This window comes from Osmerus eperlanus, chromosome 9 (assembly GCF_963692335.1).
Source record: "Osmerus eperlanus chromosome 9, fOsmEpe2.1, whole genome shotgun sequence".
Lineage (NCBI taxonomy): Eukaryota > Metazoa > Chordata > Actinopteri > Osmeriformes > Osmeridae > Osmerus > Osmerus eperlanus.
In genome coordinates this window covers 7,250,801-7,274,419 of record NC_085026.1, presented here as the reverse complement: position 1 = coordinate 7,274,419, position 23,619 = coordinate 7,250,801, and the positions used below count along the sequence as shown (strand labels likewise).

Genomic DNA, 23,619 nt, shown 5'->3' with positions numbered 1-23,619 from the left:
TGTCCATAATCCAGGTCACTGTGGTAATTTGTTACTCTATTTTACAATTGGTTACTAGTGTTAATCGAATACAATTTTCCCTCAGGGAGCGTTATGTGTGGAAGCACTTAATGCGAACTGATTTTACTGGTGGAAAACATGGGACATTACCCTCTTTTTCTATTCATGACTTGGTGTGGGTAGCTTAAAGGGGAAAAGGTTTAGTCTTCAACACGGCTGAAAGTTGAATGCGTTTGTGCAGCTACCCAGACATCATTCAAGGAAGCTGCAGAGTAAAGAGACCATGAAGGCATGTTGATGAGACTGTAAGAATGATGCTTAAAACGGTCTCGCACCACCAGTCTGTCACTCAAACGCCTACCTCTGTGACAAAACACATGCGTTTTTCATGATCTCCTCCCCATGGAATTAGTGAGGCATTGCCTTAAATCCAGAAGTACAGGAACATAAACGTGACTCAGCATGTTCAGGTCAGTCCCACTCGTTTCAAATGAAGCGCATCCAATTATTTTCCCTTTTAAAGCATCCTTACCAACAACACTCCCCTTTGATCATTTTTCCCAAGTCACACACATGCAAATTCCATTATCATCCTTGGTATTGGTCATGCTTCTTAGCAGGCGTCAGCAGCGGTAAACTCTGCATTTGAAATGAGATGAAACAGAAAGGGTTTCAGTTTGTCTTGAACGCGTGAGTGGCTTGCTAATGACATGAAGATCGCACAAGTGGAATGCAGGAGAGAGGTTAAGTTAATTGAAATGATTGTGCCCATCAGCCAAAATATTTAAATAATACAGTTTGAAAAACACAATTAAGATGGATACACTAACATGTAAATACTAACAAGCAATACTTTTGGTTAATGGTTCTACATCCTTAGGTGTCTCGCAATTTCTTTGAGGTAATTATAGGATGTATCTCTTCAAAAGTAAGATATTATCTTGATTTCCTGTCATGGATGCCATCCAGTCTAGAAAATGTTAGGTAGCAAATGAAAATGCAAACAAATGATACCGTCCTTACGTCCGATACATCATTCCCTTTTGTAAAGCACCTGGTAGTATTAGGGATGAAGCCTCTTTTTTTGAGTTGGAGATTGAACCAGTGCCTCTTGGAGTGCCTGGATTTCTTTTGAGTCTCATCAAAGTCATCCAATTATACCTGTAATTAAATCATTTTAGAGGCCAAGATGGAGATACCAGGTGGCCACCATGCTGTCTGACCAAAATCTCTTTCTTTAAGTTAATGATCCAGCAAGAGGGAACTCTGCAATCATCTCCTTTTTGGAGGCCTTTGGTAAGTTACATAAGTAAACCTGTCAAGTGAAAGAGAGTATTTTCAATGACTGAAATGTTTAAATGGGATCAATTCAATAAGAAACGTTATAGTATATTGTACATCTCTACTGGCTTGTTTTGCAGCCGTAAAAAAATGTATGGTTTCCAAAAATAAATGATAAATGCCTCGGATCACATTGTTCACATGTAACTAAATAAGCACATTTTAAGGAACAAAAATGTCACAACGTAGCTTTTGACACTAAGGTTACAATAACTACAATGTAGGCCATAGCAATACCTATAATAACAACATTATAGTTACTGTAGATATACTTTATTGCAATACATAATTCATAACAAGTTCATACATGAGTGAAACTTGAAATGTGGGATGGGGGGCTTTGCAGGGGTATGTGGATGTAAATATTGATCTTGTTTTGGTGAAAAAACCCTCAATGGCCCCTTGACATGTCACCCCTCCCCATACTGTTCCTTCTTACACTATTGTTATAATCAAAACTTCCAACACTTTTTGTAATTTAATTACATAGACAGTTTTACAAGTGTTCCCTAGTTTTCTTTTTTGTTATGGTTATTCTTCTATGACTAAATTAACAAACAAGAACTACACGGCTGTTGCTGAGGACATTCACATGTGTGACATCATTAGAAAGCGCAGGAAGTCTCCTCGATTGGCTATAAAGAAAAGAAAGCACAGTATGGTTGCAAAGTTACTGGCCCGAAACCAACGTCCATTGTCGTGAACACAAATTAATTGCTGGGTTTCAGGATAATAACCTATGAATTAAAAAAAATATATATCTATGTATATAAACACACACAACTATGTATATAGACTTGTGGATTGATCAGTCAACTCACCGTTCCACCTGTGGGCTAACATGACTTGATAACCCTAAACCTCATACATTATGAATAACTGAATGAAAGAAAAGTGAACTTGCCTGCTCCAAAATGTCAAAAACAATCCAAACAAAGTTCCAGAATTTACAAATGTATACAATACATCCCTGAATTCTAAAAATGAAATCTGGTAGAAAGAGGGAAGGAGAAAGAGCATTTCATCAAATACATTCTCGAAAGCTGAAAATGGATACAGCATGTACCTTTGTTGGCATCTGTCATTCATGTGAATGTATTATTCCTTCCTTCCACTTTCATGACGGGTTCAGTCCTTTTTGGTTGTCTCTTGTCACAGCCTCTTGACAGTTCAGCAAAGAGAATAGAACAGAGACAGCCACAGGAGAAAACTGAAAAGAGTACCAACATGTATATAGATATTTAAAGGCTCAATTAAGAGACACCACTGCTGGGTTTCACATGCATTTTGATTTGAATATTTCTTTACGAATATTTACGGGGTGTAGAAATGTTTGACGGGTCACTCACTGTCTCATCCTAATCTTAGTTTCAAATATTAAACCATACATACTGCAAAGCATTTGGTACAGACAAATCAACGGAGCAATGGAAATACCACAGCCCAAATCCAGACAATGGTTAGGAAAGATATGCTATATCTATATATTGTTTAAACAGATTAGTATAATACATTCTTTGGAATTCAATTATGCCAACTTTGTTTATCATTGTTTGTGGACCATTAGCTTGTAAACTTCAAATGTGTATACATATAAAACATTTGCTTGCCACAGCATGCCAGGGTCAAAAGGGTTTCCATGCTTTTATTCCCTCTACAAACTCTCTCAGTGGATGGCTCTAGTGTATGCAAATATAATTGTACCATAAGTGGTGACCCCATAAACTTTACTTACATACTCGGATCAGGTTCTACCTTTCATTCCTACACTCAACCAACACAGATGAAAGGCTCGGTATTCCAGTACAGTCTTATGTAACTATTAGTGTGTATCGTGCACATCCAGGCCTAGAGAGAGACAGAGAGAGAAAGAACACAAAGCCTATAGGAGTTGCGTTTGACTGATTATCCTTCCGCAGTTGGGCTGCGAGTCAGCATGAAAATGGTCTCCCCTCGTATCCCTCCACTCTAAAAACGAAAAGGAAAGGCTGGGTCCCTCACAATACTTAATGGACTGCAGTTGCACATGCCTGGTCTCAAAAGAATCCACGTCAGTGTCACCAGCAGACAGCCAGATCCATTTGTTTTGTATTACACAGTATTGTTTTGTAATTGAAATACAACTTCTGGTTTCACCAAGTCAAAATTAAGTTATTCATCATCACCAACAAAGGCTTCAATATGTCACGGATGCATTTACATACATAGTCCCTTGAAATAAGAAATGTTTATCAAGAAGGAGATGTGCAGTGCTTGTACAACATTATTAAGGCGGTTGATAGTGAGCTAAATAAACAATGACAACAATTTCTTCAGTACAAATAAAAATGCCCATTCATTTTCCTCTTCAAAAGAAATAGGCTATCATTCACAACCATCATTGTTGATGTTATTCCTGACAGAAAAGAGCGCACTACAATGATACAGCTTTGGACATTCTTGAAGTCATCATGATCATAAACACACTCAATCAAATTGGAGGGAAGCTCTGGAGTTACATAAGCTTCGACAATATGGAATAATTACAAAGCATTTATAATATTAGCTGCAGATGCCATTGACACAGACAATATGCGTGTGTTTGTTATGAATATTTATGATGCATTTTTTTCTCCTTCTGACAGGCAGGCTGGTAGTCAGCAGATAACACACTTTGAAAGACATATATTTGACAGGAGTTGCACTCGGTGGGCTTTTGGGAGGAAAAGAAGAATGGAGCATAATGAAGTGATGGTGAACAAAGCTCATTAGTACTGTAGGAATTGCCTCGGTCTGAGAAAAAAAACATGGATGCGTCTGACAGAACTCAAACTCAGGGAATGCAAGTGCCTCTCTTAATTATAGCAGCTTAGCATAGAGAGAAAGTGTGTGTGTGTGTGTGTTTGCCTGAAGATGCATATTTTAATCTGCCCACTGGTGTATGATGTCACTATGTATATTACATAAGAGAAACAGCAAAGAAAACAAGACAGAGAGAGAAAGAGGGAAACCGAGGAAGAAAAAGAAAGGGAAGGAAATTAAATCTGGAGACACATGGAATGCCCCAGTTTGTAACAATGTTTCCATTGGTTTTCTAGGTGAATATCATCTGCAGTAGTCATGGTGACACACTGTGGGCATTGTGTGCAAACCCTGAAGTCGATGGATAGCAGAGGCCACCCCCCAAAAGCTTTCCACTCATTTAAAGGCTGTGTGTGTGTGTGGCGTATGTGTGTGTGCGTGTGTTTTTGTGCGTTTGACACTGACATACTTTAATACGTCCCGTTTTTTCTGTTCTTTGTTTTCAAACCGTAGCCTCAGGTCCATGGACTCAGTCAACACATCTCTCTTAGACACTGACAACATGTTGTCTGCTATCTTGTCACAAAGCGCTCCCCTAGTCTTACAGCTAAAGGCGGAGACAACAAGAAGGGTCTGCTTGAAAAGGTCACAGGCTTTAACCTGGATTACCATCTTCGGGGGGTAGCCCTGCATAATCGTTGCCTCCTCTGTCTCAGAAACTCAGATCTCCTCACCTCTGGTAGCTTTGACATCTGAGCCAGAGATCTTGATCTATGGGGAGTCGGGCCACGCAGAGGCTGTAGCAGCGGATTTACTCTGAATCCACCCTTTGTCATTGTCCTTCCTCAGTCTGTCGGATGGAAATGGAATGTTGCATTGGCTTGTCTGTCAGGTGCTGGTTAGCTGTGGACTTGGAGGATCCCCACCTCATACAGCCCTGGAAGGAGTATGGTCAGAGCTGAGTAAAAAATGATCATAAAGGAAATCAGTTATTTGAAACTGATCAAGTTAAGTTTATGCGAAACTGATTAATGATGGACACTAACTACCAAGTAGCCATAAAGATTTTAAAAAATTATATCAATGCTATTCTGCATGGCACAGTAGATAATTACTTGTTCCTGTCTTTAATCACAGATGGAGTATGAAATAATGATGGCAACAAGGACCATTAACCCACCTGGCAATTACCAAGTTGTCTTTTCTTTTCTTTTGGCATCGAGCCATATAAGAGGTGGGAGCAGGCTATCTCCCGTACTACACCACTTGGGTTATCATTTCTGGTGTTGTTCAGCCATGTTAGGACTTAAATTGTTCTTTAATCCCACTGTGTATATTAGATCAGAGAATACAGAGATAGTCTTAGATCAGGACTCTCCATTTCTCTTCCTGGAGTCACCATCCTTTAGGTTTTCCCTCCAAGTACAGTTGTAAACGGCACGCTTCAGTTTGGCAACCAGCTATTCAAACTAGCAAATTTACCATTTGCTAGTTTGAATGTCAGGAAACTTAATTTCCTTAAAAGTGTAAGATTCACCTTAATTCATAAACCCTAACAGTAATGTTAAGGCATGTCAAGCTTAATAAGGACCTAAAATGTTCCCCTTTCCAATTTGACAACAGATAAGCGCAGCTAGTTCAGGCAGGGCAATCGGGCAGCGGGCGTCAGTCACCGGGGACGTGAGGCGTCTTACTCCACCTTCCTTTCCTCCGCCCACTACCACACCCATGTAGCAGCACATATTCATTGGGCCACGTCCGATAAGGCGTCTTTAAAAGACGCGCGGATACGCACACACTTACCCCGGTTGTTGTATGATCAGTGCTGCTCCACCAAAGTCAAATCTACATGTCCATGTCATGTAACAATAAATGCTCAAATCTAATACGTGATTGTCTTGACTGAACTGCTAATGCCATTTTCATCAGAAAATAGATATTTTCAAGGTCCACATCATTTACTTATGAAATATTATTTGGGATTGCATAATAATAAAAAGATTCTAAGCTTGCATTCTACCTGCTTTTAGGAGTAAAATAGTTTGATTGCGTTTTATTTCAGTAAGTGCTATACATTCTGCATGGAAAACCTTACCTAAGTACCAAAAATGACTGTTTGCTACATTGGTGAACTATTTCTTACAAAGACCCAAACACATCATACAGCGAGAGATAGGGCTTTAATAGAAAATCATAATGCAAGTGTCGGGGGCACATGATGTTAGCTGAGGTTAATTTCATCCTCCTCTCTCTCACAGTGAAACGTTATCTCTCCCAGCACACTTATAAGAGGCAGTAATTGAATAATTTGTGTGGAAGGCATTTGAAGGCCAGGCTTCTATTTTTTTTAAATTAAAAGACAGCTTCTAACAATAGACCAGAGGAAGGTTTTTTGGGGTAAATTCAAGACACTGTAGCAGACTTAGGGAGTATTTTAGTATAATTTTTTTGAGTGTACAGATACGCCGTCTTTGGCAGTATGGTTTGGCTTCATGACAGCTCTCTGCCCGACAAACCCAACTTGAGATTCTGTCTCGACATCAGTGGCAGAGCTTCCCTCTGACAGATGGAGAAAATACAGAAACATGGGTGGAGGCTGGGGGAGTGGAGGCTGGGATGGTGGAGCAAACAACAAAAGTGTGAGCATTTGCAATGCACTTTCTTAGAGGCAATGTCAAAGTATAATACTTCCTGGTCTCAAATACTGTATACTCTGTTAACATTGGAGAGGGGGATTGGATATGAGTTAAATGACACAATGTGTTATTTCAAACTGAAATGAATACTCTATGTAGCTAAATAATGATGGCCGTTATTGGCCGAGATGAAATGGCATTTTTACCAAGTCGACAATGAACCTTCATCAAAGTATCTAAGCTTGATTATGGCAATGTCACAAGTGAACTCATGCCAGAGTGTTCATGTTGGCCTATTGTTTCTTTGTTTTTGTTTGTTGAGAAGGTAAATGAAGAAAGCCCAAAAAGAAAACAATGGCTGTATCGCTTAGCATGCTCTCTCCCCATGAAGCAGTAAGCAGATCATTCCTCAACCCAGCAATTTCCTGCACATTTACATTTTAGCTAGTTAAGGAAATGGACAAGCTAAAAGCATGTATGGCACACATAAAATTAGGTGGTAATTACTGTAATATATTGATAGCATATCAATGATCAATGTAAGTGCATGAGGTGCCTTGGTACAAATCCAACTATTAAGGCAGGAGTCTCTGTGAATCTGTCTGTAGTGCAGTTATATTGAGAAGCGGCCACTGTATGAAGTTGAAAACCAAACGGTGTCTTGTTCAGGACCCAAGGGCGTGCAGTGCTTGTGACTTTGTTTGGATGAGCAGTTTTGAGTTTTCGAAAAATAAATAGGCTTATAAATATGTCAACAAGTTCGCTGCCATGGATCTCGTCAGAAATATATATAACAGTAGCTGCACTAAGTGATTGAGCCATGCATCTTGTATTGAATGCGGCCCACTGGCACTGCACTAGCATTCACCACCAATGGGCACTGCACTAGTGAACCTACCTAAACGTTCCCAGAACGTCATGAAAGTCCCCCAAATAACGTCCCCCTAACCTTTAAAGAACTCTAAAATGTGTCCATTCAGGGACATTCTGTGAACATAACAAGCCAGCATCCTTTACACCAGTGGGGACATTCTGGGAATGTTCTGGGAACATACCATTTCTGGCTGGGTTAAGACCAAATATAACATATTGCCTACTCTGCCTCCTTGCCGCCATAGTGTTAGATTTAGCCGGTAATCTTTCTTTAAACTCGTCATATCCTGACATTATCAAGTGCATTCTTCCAAGGAAAAATATGAAACGAGCCATTATGCAAAAAAATCTGCCTGCGTTGCCAAACGCGTCTAAGCGAATGTGCAACTTCAATTAAGTTAAAGGGACAGTTCACCCCAAAATCAAAAATACATATATTTCCTCTTACCTGTAGTGCTATTTATCCAGCCAGATTGTTTTGGTGTGAGCTGACGTCTGCCTTCTTTTAAATATAATCAAAGTATATTGGGCTTGTCTTGTGGCGCTCATACCGCCAAAAAGAATATATTTGAAAAACTCACTAGAATGTCTCTTTCAAAGCATCCAGGACCCCATTACTCAAGTGACTCCACAGATGTAGCAGTGAGTAGTCTCATGTAGGAACTATTTTCTTTCTACCACACTGCGCCCATCAACACCCACCAGCATCCGCCATGAGCCTCTCGTCCATGAGTGGATGCTCACTTACTTTTGTGCGGAGATACGGTTTTTGGGTTACACTGGACAATTACAAACATCCATTGCGGTGGAAACTAACGGGGAGGGGGCAGGTATGGGGTTGGGGGGTGAGGGGGGGGGGGTTGGGGTGGTAAAGAAGAAAAAGGTTTCCTTTTGCTAGTTTAAAGGTCATTCAGCCCCTGGCAAAAAGAGGGTAATGCTCCAAATATTGACATTCAGCAGTCAATTCTGGTGTAGGTGCATCGAGCTAAGTCAGAGAACACTAATGAAATACTTAGAATGTGATCTGTGTAGTAATGATAGAATTCATGTGGTCAATGTTCTTGCAAAATGCACATTCACAGGTGAACTTGCATTGCACTTGACTGTGTATCCTGACTGGCTGGGACTTTAATCCCTCAAAAGATCATCATGCACATGCGAGGTCTGGATCGAAGTCAATCAAAATATTCTGTTCACAAGACAACTACCTGCCTAGTCAGTGTATTGCTAGGTCGTTTCAGCTCCATTTCCAAGACAGAGCGATCTATGCGCACACAAATACACTCTTGCAGGAAGGGTAATTATCTGACTAGGTTCTGAACATGTTTTCATTTGGCCAGAGAGCCACTGTTTATTTCACACATAGTGTTGAGACACATTGGATGGATAGCCTTTGCCACATTCAAATAGAGCCTCTGCTTGTTTGGTAAGCAGTAGGATTCAAGGAAGGCAACACTGAGTAGAATATCAAGTCTACTGAGAAAGCAGACCACATGACCAGCACACGTCGTGTGACACAAGACTGCCACCTCATGGAGACTTGAGGTCGAAAAGAGGGAAATAACCCAAGGTTAGCATCATTTCACTTCTACTTGAAGCCCTGTCCCTGCACTAAGGAGAAGAACTTGGACTCTCAGGAGGAAATACCAGGTAGGGCACAGATTGAAGTGTATCACAGGAACAGAGTATATGGATAAAGGAGCTAGGGAAAGGATGCCACTTAAAGGGACAGTTCCCCCCCAAAATCCTTCTTACCTGAAGTGCTATTTATCCACCTATATTGGTTTGTTGTGAGTTACCAAGTTGCCAAGAGTTGCTCTATCAGTCATAGTGATGTCTGACTTCTCTAAAATGTAATGGAACTAGATTGTGCTAGTCTTGTGGTGCTCAACATGCCCAAAAATTAATTTGAAAACTCAACAGCAATGTCTATTTCCAGAATGTACAACCTGGTTAGGCAATTCAAGATAATCTACAGACCTTGTTGTGAGGAGTATCATGTAGGAATTATTATACCGAATTACACCCACCATCCGTATTACTCCGCAGAAGGAAGCATGCATCTTCTGATGGACAAGAGTTTTTTGCTCTGCACGGTGATACAGTTGGCGAGTGTAGTTTGGTAGAAAGAAAATAGCTCCTACTTGAAACTGCTCACCCAACATCAAGGTCTGTGGATTATCTTGAGTATCAGGTCATGATATCTGGAAAGAGACATTTTCATGTAGTTTTTGGGCGCTTTGAGCGTCACAAGACTAGCCCAATCTACGTTCTGTGCCTGTCTGTACACACCCTGGATGTGCCCAAAAACAACATAAAAACAAATAGAAACATGGACAGTTTGGACACCCGTAACACAATTTAACAATTCAGGGGATAACAAACACATTTGAATGTATGAGTTATGTTGTGAAATTATTACATTGTCCTAATATTGTGCCCCACCATATTTTTAAACGCTCTTCCCCCACCTTATAACCTTGGTTCAAAAATACAAGAAAAGCCATTCATTTTACAATCTTTAACAAACTCTCACACAGGGCTGTAATACAGATTATTGATTCAGGTACTACTGCCATTAATGCACAGTTCCTTCATCTCAGCTTTGCAGCACAATGGCATTGTCGCTGTATGTGTAGCTATAGGGGACTCTGTATCTGTCACAGTCCATATGTTTGCCAATTCATCATTTGTGTGATAGCATCATTTCAGTTAATTATTTGTAATTTGTTTTCGCAGAGCACTGATGAAGATGTCAGGAGCTTCGACTTGGCACTGAATATAGCACTGGACATACTATGGCTCAGAATCTTGACCTTTTCATAGCTTTATAACCATGTCAAGTGTTAGGAGTGTATCTCACATCCCAGTGAATCACAACCTATAAATGTCTGTCTTATATACATTATCTTTATTTGAGAGCATTTCTTTTTCACATTTTAAACTTTTAAACATTTAAGGTTGCCTTCTGTACTACAGAGCACTGCGCAGAGCAAACAACACACGTACTTTGATGCATGATATGCATTGTACATTGCTTGCTGTACTTTCCACAGATATGTATGCAGTTTGATTCCCAGAATGTAAACAGTGCATACAGAGGAAGAAGCCAAACAAATAACTGAAAGAACCCTCTGTAGACGTTTTACAGATTACACAGCCCAGACCAATATATTGTGGCAAACAAGCAACTGTGTAGCATCCAGGAAAATCATAAAATATATTTTAGTTTATTTATAGTATGTCTGTTTCTGAATCTTCAGAACTTCACACATTTATAAACTATTTCATCCTACATTTTTACTACAGGGAAAAGTATTAAACATTCTACCATTTTCCCAGAAGCATATATTGTACCCAGAATGACCTGATGTTATGTCCTTCTAAAACATTTATTATTCTACTCACAGACTCAGTAGTGGTCTAGTGGAGATTACATTCTGCTGCTAAATGAAGATTTTTCCACAGGGTTTGGTAATTAATCATCGTTGGGCTGCTACTCTACCCACAAGCCAGTGGGGTCTGTTAAAATATCGCCCAATCGGGGAAAACGTCTGGACATTTTGGTAATTACACTTTTTCAAGTGCAAAGTAATTGAACGGTGGTTGACAAATTGTGAAGAGCGATGTTCTTTTGACAAGGTTCATGTGAGAAAGTTTGTTTGAAAGCAGACATTTTGCAGTTAACAAGAATCTCTCATCTCACATTGTTTGAGGATGTGGTCATTTTTACAATTAAGCCTAAATGTTAAAATATCAGTTTTAAAACTGTCATAGCCCAGATTCTCAGTTAAATTTGAACAAATTAAACATAGCCTATAGGTATTTGCGTGATGCAATTATGACTTGGGCCAAACAACTTGTACATCCGAAGTGATATTGCAGAAGGACATGGATAATTAAAAGTTATTTAGACCCAAACAGGGTCCTCACAAAGTCAGAAAATCATAAGATTTAACTGCTTTAAGTTAATTCCAACATGCAGCTTTGGAAGAATTAAGCACAAAAGTTGAGGGAAAAACCTCTAACTGGAAATGAAATAACTTGCTCATTAAGCATGCAGATATATGCACATTGTAATTAATTTTCCATTAAGTCATGATTGATGTCCCTTTGCTTTTTGAAGCAGACATCAAGCTCTAATTACCCCCGGCATTGCACTTGGATAACTGTTCCATTATAGTTTACACATGCTAATTTAGCCGAATGCCACCAGTTTGGTGAATATCAACACGGAATGAGTTAATGGAAATTGGTCCTGTTGTACATTAAGGAGAGAAGGAAAGGGAAGTTGTTCATAAATAGTTGTCCTTTGGTAAGTCACGCATGCTGCCTGCTGTTCTTTACAGGGTATGACAATGTCATAGAGTTTACGTTGAAAGACAATTCAAATGATTTATAATTGATCAATGTCACTTGCTTGCCAGAGTTTTTGACTTGTACATTTCTTTTGTTTGATGTAGTAAAACAAATATTTATTCTTGACATAAATCAAGTCTTCATTTCAATTACATATTTATCTTAAGTATGAAAACAAAACACTTTACAAAGTATATTTATTATTGTGTCAACTTACAAAATCAAAACAATGACAAGTTACACAAAATAAGACAGAATGCTAACCTGGGTGCCTGTCTCTAGCTTTGACCCTTGTCTTGACTCTTGAATGGCCCAACCACACATAGCTACTGGGATTACAGTATGTTTTCCCTTGGGTTTGTTCCACAGCTACATGACTGAAGTCTGTGTGGTGCTCTTCATTGATGACGGTTTTCCAGAAGTCCTTTGTCTGACTGTCTGTCTAGTATGTGAAAATGTGCTGCTATGTTACATAATTTCAGCATCAAGTTACAAAACCTACTCTCTATATAAAACTGAGGTTCTCTGCCTTAACTCCTTTCAGGCTCACGCCATCTTGCCATATAATGCCTGTCTTAACAGGACTGCGAGGTCACGCCTCACATCTTCTTCATGCGTTTCCTGGTCCTCTGGTTGAACACGGGTGAGGCGCTCATGAGGGAGTCGGGAGAGTGTGAGCCATAGCTGGCATCAGAACCCCCACCAGGGGATGGGGCCATTCCTCCCCCGGACTCACTCATGGTGGACATGGGCCCCCCTTCCTCAAAGACATCACTACCTAGGACCCCGTGGTGGTGGTGGTGGTGGTGGCCTGACCCCTGTCCCTCCTCGCCATCCTGGGGCTCCATCTTCACCTGCGGCCACAAGGGGGAGCTGTTTGCTCCGCCTCCACCTGCATAAACGTTTGCGTGTGACAGAGGAAAAGGAGAGAGAAAACAATTTGAGATGACGTCAGCACATTAATAGCCATGAGTAGCAGTAAGTTATTTTACCTGAGATGTGCGGTGAATGTTCCCCTTCGAGACCCCCGGCCAGTCTTTCTCCATGGGCTCCCAGTACCCCTATAGGCAGGGACTGGTCTCCGGAGGCCAGGTCCGCCTCGGGCTCTTCGCTGACAGGGAAGGAGATGTCGCTCAAGGGCTCCTCTTTGATCCGGGGAGGCTTGGAGTCCTCCAGGGCCTTCTCTGGGTTTACCAGTCTTTCATACTCATCTGACATCTCCTTACTCATCTGGGAACAGTGCATTTTTGCAGGACTGTTATTTGTTTCATGATTGTGTATGACTAAGAGCTTCATCTTGCCTCTTGATGTTTCCACTACTGCGTCTAGACTTAAATATAGAAATATGTCTATACATTGTGAAAACCATCCCAGTTACTTAGTTTGACGCCAGAAAGGGGATCGTTTCAATTCAAACTACTTCACATCAAATACATTGTACAACCGTTAACCTAAACCTAGCGACTTGAACAAAAGATCCTCACCTGGAGCATGTAGCTGTGGTAATCCTTGATGCGCACTTGCCAGAAGCGCTGCAGAGCCAACACGCTTCCAATGCCCATCTCGTGGAACACCTGCTCCACCACGTCGGGGAAGGGGCTGGTTCCCAGGCGAGCTTCACGGTCCACGGCCACCCGGAGCAGCCGGCTGAGTTTCAGGTAGTGCTCATGGGCCAGGTCAGTAAGGGTCTCAAGCACACTTTCCTGGGCTGAATCGAAGCCGGCGTGGGCTAGCACAGTGGCTACGGACTGGTACAAGAGTTGCCGGCAGGAGGGCCAGCTCAACTCGGTAACGGGCTCGCCTTTGCCCCTGATGGGATGGAGCAGGAGGAGGATAGACATATTAAGAGGAAGGGAGTGGGAGTAAATATAGGATATTACTTGCATAGAATTTGCCAGACTAAGCCAAGGTGTGATCATGGTAACACATGCTTTCCATTGCACCTGTGTCACACAGACACTGAATTAACGGTCTAACTGGTACATGACAACGGCTTCACTCACGGTGACGTGAATGCATAATAATATGATTGTGGTTATTGAAAAGGCTGACACTCAATTGAATTGATAAAGCCTAATCTTACTTGTAGAATTCGCTCTCCGGGTCACTGTGGCGCAGCTGAAACGGATGCCGAGGAGCTTTGCTGTCCAGGGGCAGCAGGTCATCTGGAACAGCTGGTGGTGTGGGTGGGCTCATTGGTAGGGCATCCATCTCCTCCAGCCTGTTTCCACTGCCTTCTGAGGGGGTCAAGCTCTGACCTGGGGTTTGAGCCGTGGTCAGGAGGGCACGGAGGCGTCGAACATGCTGGCACAGCTGAACGGTGTGGATTGTGAGGCTGCAGGGCTCCGAGGGAATGTCCAACATTGTGGTGGGTCGGGGACGTTGAGCTGAAGGCTGGTGCAAAGGTGGATCTTGCATTTCTACGGAGCGAAACTCGCGCTGGAGTAGGTCGAACGAGCTGCGACTCGGAGGAGCTCCCGCCGGTCCAGGAATCTCGCCCCAGTAACGCATCATTCTGGTGTTTTCCGAGCTGAGGTTAAGACTGAATGAAGCAGATTTACATTACATTATAGTTCTAACAGTTAAAAAGTATTTTGGTGGTCAGGGTCAAGGGACGGTATATATTTAGGCTAATAGCCACATCGCACATCTGACATAATGATCAGAAGATAAATGAGCACTTACATTCTGTCGTTTAAACACCGAGGGGGGGGGAAGCAAGCCCTCCCATCACATCACACAACCCACACTAGCTTGGCTACGAATTGTTAGTTTTTTGTTTGCGAACAAGGAAGCCTGACGTTTACCACCATTACAATTTCACGTACAGTTTAGAGATGAAGACAATTTACAGGGATGCTTAGACAGTGTACGCTTACAATATTTGCAGAGAAGATTGTTGTAATCCAAACAACTTCAGCGAAGAGCTGTCCGTTCCTCTAAATAAACCGGGGGAGCTCAATTATATTTGTTCCACAATCATTTAAGTAATTTTATCAAAGCAGTTATAAACGTTTTGGCATAAATATACAGTTAAATGTACATACATTTCCTTAAAAATAGTATATACTGAATTTTTATATTTAAGGGTAAAATTCTCAACCACATATAATATCTTGTTGGTCTGGTGGGAAGGATTTGATTGCCGTACCAAACATACGTCGGCCAGAAGCCTACTTCACGCTTTCGATAGTTTAAAAGAAATACAGAAGGCGGTATGGACACTGAATTGGACACAGTAGCAGCTGTTAGTATAGAAAACGAGAATGAAAACAATGATAAAGAAGATGAAACTAATAACGCCCAAGAGCCAGATGACCCTTTCAAGAAACCAGCTCTTTTTGCAGCACCTTCCCTTCTTATCAAACGTGGTGCTGTTGCGTCAAATACAGCAGGAAAGCCCACTCACGAGCCAAGCACCAGCGAAAAGGCACAACTCTCAGCCACAGATGAATTACATTCAAATGACCAAACAGCTAAATTAAACGAGACGAGTTTGCCCACGCCGAGCAGCGACCAAAAGACGCCCGAAAACGCTGACTTCGAAGACAAACATGAAGACAAAGCGAAGACCCATGTTGCACCTGTTAAACCAAGACACGATCTCAAAGCTAGATTACCTAAAGCACCGCCGGCTGGCAAATTTAAACCTCATCCTCCTATACCGTACACAGAACCCCCATGGGGTGGAGTAGCACCAGATAACTCGTATTCCTTGGAAATCCTCAAAAACGGCGCCATAGTTGACGCCATCCCCCTTACTCAAAATAGTTATTTCGTGGTCGGACGACTACCCGTGTGTGATATTTCCTTGGAACACCCGTCCATCTCCAGATACCATGCGGTCATACAGTATCGTGGGCGCTCAGGTGACGACGAGGAGGTGGGAGAAGAGAGGGGATTCTACGTTTATGACTTGGGCAGCACGCATGGAACTGTTGTAAACAAAAACAAGGTACCACCGAAGACTTACATCAGGGTACGTGTTGGACACGTCTTAAAATTCGGAGGAAGCACAAGACTTTTCATCCTACAGGTAAATATAACATTAAATATAACCAGGAAATGTGTATAACCGTTCTGTGCAAATGTCCCCTTTGAATTGGTCAAATTTCTACAAGAACAAAGAAATCCTCAACTGTCATTATCTGTAGTCCTGACGGGTTTGGCTGTGCCTGTTGTCTGCAGGGTCCAGACTTTGATGAGGAGGCAGAGTCAGAACTGACAGTGACCGAGTTGCGTGAGCGAGCTAGGAAGCAGCGTGAGATCCTGGAGAAGAGAATGCTCGAGGGTGACTTGGACGACTCTGATGAAGAGATGGAAGAGGGGGAAGAGAAAGGAGACAGGTCCCGGGCAAAGCTGTCCGGCAAGGACGACTCTGGCTGCTCCTGGGGAATGGGTGAGCCTGAGATGTACACTTACCAGAATCCCCAGTGGTCAGGGACTGAACATCACATGTCCTCGTGGTGGGTGAACTTATTTGGTGGAGCGGCTGCTCTCATCATGATGTCTCAATTCCCATTCTTGATCTCGTATCGATCCAGCTGAGGAGGCGGCTCCTGAGGAAGACGAGAGCGAGGAGAACCCGTTTGCCACAGAGTTCCAGGAGGACCAGGAGGCGGCCTACCTGAAGGACCCCAAGAAGGCCCTACAGGGCTTCTATGACAGAGAAGGTCAGGCTCCATATACAGAGAAGCAATGTTTTCCCATAGCCGTCCCCAACACACCAGGCACAGGCTAATGTTGATGGAGCTTAGTTGAAGCCAAACAAAGGGGTAGGGGGGTGAGACTGGGAGGGGGGGGGGTGGGATTAGTCCTAAACTGAAGGGTCAATTTGTGTGTGCCGCAGGAGAAGAGCTAGAGTTTGAATATGAGGATAAAAATCATGGTACCTGGCTCTGTCGAGTAAGGTAAGTACATTTATTTCTGTTTGTCAAAGTTGGTGGAAAATTGAAATGTGCAAATATATCTATGTACAGTGTATGTGTGCTTTAGAATTTTTAGACATGACGATGTCTGTTTGCAGACTCCCTGTGGATGACGCCATGGGAAAGCAGTTGGTTGCTGAGGTAACACACACAGGGAAGAAGAAGGAGGCGGCCATCCTGTGCTCCCTGGAAGCGTGTCGGACCCTTGAGGCCCGGGGGCTGCTCAGACAGGAAGCAGGTGGGCACCAAATTGCCTTCTGGGAATTATAGTTCATCTGATCAGAGACTGTTAGTAAATGTGGTGACTTCTGGAGGAAAATTCTCAATATAGTTCAGAACAGCCTTTATCACAACGGGTTCCACAATGCCATTGGATCTACAGGAACGAAATGTTTCAAATGCTGTCTGCCTTGAACTAACCAGCAACCCTCCTCTGTGCAGTTTCCCGGAAGCGCAAGAAGAAAAACTGGGAGGACGAGGACTACTACGACAGTGACGATGACACCTTCCTGGACAGAACCGGCGCTGTGGAGAAGAAGCGTCAGGAGCGCATGAAGAAGGCGGGAAAGATTGAGGAGAGACCGGACACCTACGAGTCACTGGTAAAGAACTCCAATCATCACACCTGAAATAATACCGTCCATCTTTGTTTCGTAGAACAGAACCTTTAGACGGGATCATGGGGTAAATAAAGCTCTGGTCTGTTGTATTTAAAAACGTTTTGGAAATCTGTCACACTATTATTAGTCCTGTGGGATGATTTTGGATGGAACAGCTTTCAACGGATTGAATGCATGCAGCATTGTCAGATGGTGGGTTAACTGATGTGTTGACCCAATAGGTGGCCAAGCTGGCAGGTGTGGAGAAGGAGCTGGCCGAGACCCAGAACAAGCTGAGTTCTGCAGGCAGAGGTGTGTGGTGTGGCCCAATAAGCTGAAAGATGGCGACTGTGCGCTGGAGAGAGATGGAGAGACCCCTCTGAGCTTTGAGTGTTTCATCCCCCAGTGTGATAACGGGGATGAAAACGGGGGTTTTCCTGTATCTACGTGGATGGGTACCCTGTATGGATGTGTTTACAACATTTGGTGTACATGTGTACAGTTCCCACCTGCCCCAAGTCACATCTCGCCCCGACTCCTAGATGGTTCCCATGCATCTTCAGAGGACCCCCTGGACGCCTTCATGAGCGAGGTGCGAAAGGAGGCCACGATGGACGCCGTGGAACGCCGCAAGCTCCACGTGCATGTGGCCGACCTGCGCAAGGAGGCCCAGAGGGTCCGCAGGCTGGTGGAGCTGACTCGGCCGGCACAGTTGCCCTCGCTGCAGCCCAGGTGAGAGAGAGGCTGAGGCCTGCACAGTTGCCCTCGCTGCAGCCCAGGTGAGAGAGAGGCTGAGGCCTGCACAGTTGCCCTCACTGCAGCCCAGGTGAGAGAGAGGCTGAGGCCTGCACAGTTGCCCTCGCTGCAGCCCAGGTGAGAGAGAGGCTGAGGCGGGCCCGCCATCCTGATGGAAAAGTGATTTACAAACCACGGACAGTGAAACAAGTGAAGCCATTCGAGACTTTTCTTGTCTATCTTATGCCCAAATCATATGCTTAAATCATATATCACAAGTAACTGTACCAACAGTTTAAACATGATGGTCAAACTATTAACATAAATAATATCAACATTCTAAAATCCCAATGTTTATTATATTTGACTTACAATCATGGACTCTTACTTAGAGAGAACATGATATTGGATAGTTCAATGTCTAAATCAAGTAAAATCTTTGTTTTTTGTATAAAAAAAAAATATTTGTACTTTTCTGCCTTCTTTGATCTCTCCTAGTTTAGAGGGCGGGTCTTCAGAGCCCCAGAAGCCTAAGAAGTCCCTGCCACTGTTTGGTGCAATGAAGGGAGGCAGCAAGTTCAAACTAAAGACCGGCACTATCGGGGTATGTCCAATAGGGTCATCGACGTGCCGTCATCAAAGGAATACCATCTTGTTTTGTTTATGCACGGAAGGCACACACGTTTCTCCGGGATATTTCACTCACTCATATTTTATTAGAATTTTTTTCTACTCGTGTCCCGTCCTCTTCATTCCAACTCTGTTCTGCTTTCTTCTGTTTCTGCCTTTGACTCTGACCCTCTCTCTGTGTCTCTCTCTCGCTCACTGTTTCTCTGTGTGCCTCTCTCTCCGTCTCTCTCTGTCTCTCTCTTTGTCTCTCTCTCATGCACTCATTCACTCTCTTGTATCCCCTCCCTCAGAAGTTACCCCCGAAGCGACCCAACCTGCCTCCTGAGCTTTTCAACATGAAAAGCCTTCCGTCAGGAGCGGAGGAAGAGGAAGAGGAGGAGGAGGAGGAGGGGGAGGGGAAGAGGGAAGAAAAGGAGAACGACAACAAGGGGATGGCAGACGTTCCAGATGTTCAGAGCGGGCCCCAGCAGCCCAGCCAAACCACCTCTCCCGAAGGCTCCAGACAGCACAGCGAGGAACCGACACAGTCTCCCAAACCCAGAGGTAGAATACACAGTAATAACCACAACCGCTAGTAGTAACTACTACTGCAGGCCCCGGGTACTGTAGTACGCAGAGCACTTGTAGCAATAGCAGTCCTGTAGCAATTTCCCCCTCGGGAATGAATAAAGTATCTAGGCCGCAGTACCTTTTAATACTTCAGTATTTCCTCTTTCGTTTAGGATGTATACTTTGTTTAGTTAATTTTATTCAATAAACGTCATTCATAACTATTCAGAAAAGGTTGGGTCTCGTTATTGTTGCACCACTAGGTGTCAGTGGTGTGTAATGTAATTTGTACTATGCACACCATTCTGCAAATGTCTTCATGTATTAACATCTTGTTTTTCCTGTATTTACATACCATGGATGGAATAGTTTTTGATGTATTTTTAAGGGGGGCAGTCAATGTTTTTTGTCTCATCTAGGGAGAGGGCCACCACAGAGGACACATGTGGAGGAGACGACAGAAACAGTGGACCAGGCGCTCGTCCGGAATGTAAAGACGACTCAACCAAGTCCAGGTCGGTCTGTCCGTGCGACTGTGTTTACGAAGGTCTTCGTCATGTCATCCAACTCTGTATCTGAGGGTTGAATCTGTGAGTCAGACGTTTCTGCGTGCCCCTTGTTAACCGTCTGAAACAACTCCTCACCTTCCCCCCCCCCCCCCCCCCCCCACACACACACACAGAGGGAGGTGAGGAGGAGACCGTGGCCAAGCCAGGCCCAAAGAAGGTTGGGAAAAAGAAAGCCTTCGGTCCCAGCAGAGTAAGTAACAGATCATTACACACGGAAGCACAAACTGTGTCAACCATTTTGAGATGAGAGACAACCCTCAGTTTGCTGAATGTATGCCAAATCAATTGAGAAAGATCTTATGCCATGCCAACACTCTCCAACCTTGTATGAGACAAGACGAACGTAATGTTGACTGTATATCGTACCTTTTTCCCCCATAGCTACAACCATGTTGTGTCAGCATTTTATAATTGTGTGTGTGTGTGTGTTTCTCCACTAGGCTCCAGATACTCTATCAGCACAGTACCCTGAAGATGACCCAGACTATTGTGTCTGGGTACCCCCTGAAGGTAATAACACCATTTCAGTGATATTTATTTTTAACATAATGTCTCGCCTGACCCGTCTATTCAGATTCTGGCATTGAGGTTGTCTATGACCACTTTAAATCACACAAAACATTTAAATAATTCAACAACATTGGCTATTCCTCCAGGACCTAAATTCAGAAACGTGTGTTGTTATTCTGTCCCCATTAAAATACCTCAAGCCAGTGATGCGAAGGGTTAAAACAAGTCTAGAAACCTGACTAGCGAGGTTCAGCCTTATGTCAAACACCTGCCTTGTTGACCAGGTCAGACATGTGAGATGATCAAAGGGCCACGCACAATGAACTCGATTAGGCTCGGCTTTGTCTTAACTGCCCATTTATTGGGTTGACATCAGAGCAGGGACGTAACTGTCCCATCAAAGTGAAAGATGGGAGGAACTGATGCCACAGTCATTCAAATTTTTCATTAGACATTCTTGGATGTGCCGCAATGCCCTCTGGGATTCTTTTCCATTTTTTCCAGTTCTGCAGTGTGTTTATCATCGTCTATCGAACGGCATCCTCGTGTAGGCCCAGAGAAGGATCAGGTTCCACGTCAAAGGAACTATTTGGGGTCTTTTCTCCCAAACCATGCAAACAACCCTGTGTGTCCCTGACCCTGGGGGGGTGGAGAGGGGGGAGAACATGGGGTGGAGAGGGAGAGAAAGGGGGGAGAACATGAAGAGTCAAGTAGAGGAAGCAAACAGTCTTTTGTGGCCAATTTGGGAATGGGGAGAGTTATTGCAACATTTTCATCCCTGGCCAAGGATGTAGATCAAAGTAATTCTATTGCGATAAGATAAGTTTGCTTTCTTCTGGAGAGAAAGTTGGTTATTTTTCATCTGAGAGATTTAGCTTCAAAGTTTGCCAAGAGCCACTCAGCTTTAATGCCAAACACTCAGATTACATCAAGCAGTAACCCAAATTTAGCTTTACATTTATATGATGGTTAGAGCGTAACTTGCGTGAATGTTAAAGAGAAACTTATGCCATTGACACAGTTACATTACATGACATTTTGTCAAATTCAAAGACATGATTCAAAGAGAGATTCAGATCTCCATGTCTGTAAAACAGAGTTAAGAAACCCACACCCTGAAAAACACTTTGTACATTTTGTCGTTTTATTGTATTTCATTTGAATTGTATTTCACTATTATTAACATCCAATTTCCCAACACCAAGCTAAAAATATATATTTTTAGCTTGGGTTTGAACCTCTTTCTGGGAAATTGGATGTCCGTGTTGAAAGTAAGATGCTTAAAGACCGTTTCATCCGTGTCCCTCCAGGTCAGTCCGGAGATGGCCGTACTCACCTCAATGAGAAGTTTGGCTACTAGGAGAAGAGGAGGGGTCACAAGGCGCCAAGCCTCCCTACTGCCCTCCTCAAGCCTCCCTACTGCCCTCCTCAAGCCTCCCTACTGCCCTCCTCAAGCCTCCCTACTGCCCTCCTCTCTGCCCATCCACTCCACGTCCCACAGCACTTGGTCCGTTTCTGCCATATTCAGGCCTGTTTCCATGCCTTTCCACCCAATCTGTAAACCCCTTGCAATGGTCACGGATGTTCAACAACTATAACTAAAGCAGACTTTCTGTGAGGATCGAAAGTCGATTTACTCGATTCCTCTGCTTTTCCGTTAACAGGCAACATTGTGATTGATTTATACGTCCAGCCATCATCTTTGAACATGGCTTTGTGAATGTTTCTCTGTGTTCCCTTTACTTTAAATACTGACTGGCCTCAACACTACTTTGGCCCAAATAAGCATAATGGAAGAGTTCTAAATGATGTTACTCCAGGCAACAGTTCTGCTGGCACACTTCCCATCTTCACTGTTCCTGCCCAAGACGGAAAGGGGTTGGCTCTTAAACATTGGTCAAATGTTTTCCATCTTTTTCTGAACTGTTAGGCATTGAGTGCTCTGTCATTGGTCAGAGGGCAGCTCTGGTACCTTTCATGGTTTCCCTCTCAGCCACCAGCGACGCTCATCTCGGCCATCTTCAAGCACCCCATCCCACCTGCTGGGTCTCTCTCTGCTGACTGCCGCGTTACCTCATTTTCAAAGTGTGTGTGTGTGTGGTGGAGGGAGAGGGAGAAGCGTCGAAGCAGCTTTGCTAACCATCTGGACACTTGTGAGGCTTTATTGGATAAAAAGAAAAAAACCATGCTGATAATGGGTCAAGTTAACAGTAATGTGTTTGTGCGCGTTGCTATGTTTGCCAACCACCCCCCCCCCATATCACCACCGCCACTTCTCTTTTTAACCCGATCTTCATTACAAGTGACTCAGCATTAGGAGGCTGGTGGGTGTGTGTGTTTGCGGGGCAATCTGCCGAGAGTAGGATTACGCTGCCCCCGAAATCCCACACGACATCAGTGCTCTTCAGTCTCTCTCGGTTCCACCCTGGTCCTCTCAGCCTGTTCTGTCCCAACCCACAACACAGGCTCTTAAACCTTGACGGTTCAACATTTATAGCCACATAAAGAAAATAGCCGTGTGTATTGTGTTGCTCATATTTGTATAATAAAATAGCCTATAGTCGCAATCTCTGGCTTGGTGTTATATTTCAATATTTGAATGTTGAACACTGTTACATTCAGTCCACGGTATCCTCATTCCCTCACTTCTGTACACAAAGAATTTCAGATACGAACTCGCTCCCCATATTTGTCCATCACTCATTCTCTTTCTCCCACTATAGTTCTCAAATTCCCCAGAAGAATCCTCCCGACTGCTTCACTGCAGACTGTCTCTCTCAACCAACCCCCGAAATGGTGCAAACGTCAGTGGTGTTCATTCTCTCTCTCACACACACACAGGACATCTCAGTGTCTGATCTGGCACAAAGAGGCTTGTGGGATTGGCTTGAGCCGTTTGGTGAGATGTTCCGCTGTGTGACCCAGTGAGCGACGCTGGGAACCAGCCTGCAATGTTGGCAGCCTGCAATGTGACACATACGCAGGTCCTGTGTCCCTCCACACTGCCGCCCCCTCTCTGAACCTCTCACACACACACACAACTTCACAGATAATACTGCTCCACATTACACACAGATATAACAGCATGTGTACTGTTACCATTGTAGCC

General features: G+C 43.4%; 3 protein-coding genes across 4 annotated transcripts in view; 1 reads left to right on the top strand and 2 right to left on the bottom strand.

The window, feature by feature from the left end:
- The window catches only part of nrxn3a (neurexin 3a), a 532,817-nt gene that overhangs the window by 21,830 nt on the left and 487,368 nt on the right, over positions 1-23,619 (bottom strand).
- supt7l (SPT7 like, STAGA complex subunit gamma) lies at positions 12,171-15,020 on the bottom strand. Of its 2 annotated transcripts, none has more exons than XM_062469017.1 (5): positions 14,870-15,020; positions 14,074-14,532; positions 13,475-13,799; positions 12,983-13,220; positions 12,171-12,882 (listed from the first exon to the last, which is right to left on the bottom strand). In XM_062469017.1, the coding sequence occupies exons 2-5, from the start codon at positions 14,502-14,504 to the stop codon at positions 12,590-12,592; spliced, it is 1,287 nt and encodes a 428-aa protein (XP_062325001.1). In that variant the 5' UTR covers positions 14,505-14,532; positions 14,870-15,020; the 3' UTR covers positions 12,171-12,589. The 2 variants fall into 2 exon arrangements, with proteins under 2 accessions (XP_062325001.1, XP_062325002.1); XM_062469018.1 differs by lacking the exon at positions 14,870-15,020 and adding an exon at positions 14,676-14,849.
- Positions 15,133-23,077, top strand: slc4a1ap (solute carrier family 4 member 1 adaptor protein). The gene is made up of 14 exons (XM_062469016.1): positions 15,133-16,026; positions 16,179-16,389; positions 16,535-16,663; positions 16,840-16,900; positions 17,017-17,156; positions 17,360-17,520; positions 17,760-17,829; positions 18,060-18,249; positions 18,751-18,856; positions 19,173-19,425; positions 19,851-19,946; positions 20,114-20,190; positions 20,441-20,510; positions 21,821-23,077. The coding sequence occupies exons 1-14, from the start codon at positions 15,208-15,210 to the stop codon at positions 21,868-21,870; spliced, it is 2,433 nt and encodes an 810-aa protein (XP_062325000.1). The 5' UTR covers positions 15,133-15,207; the 3' UTR covers positions 21,871-23,077.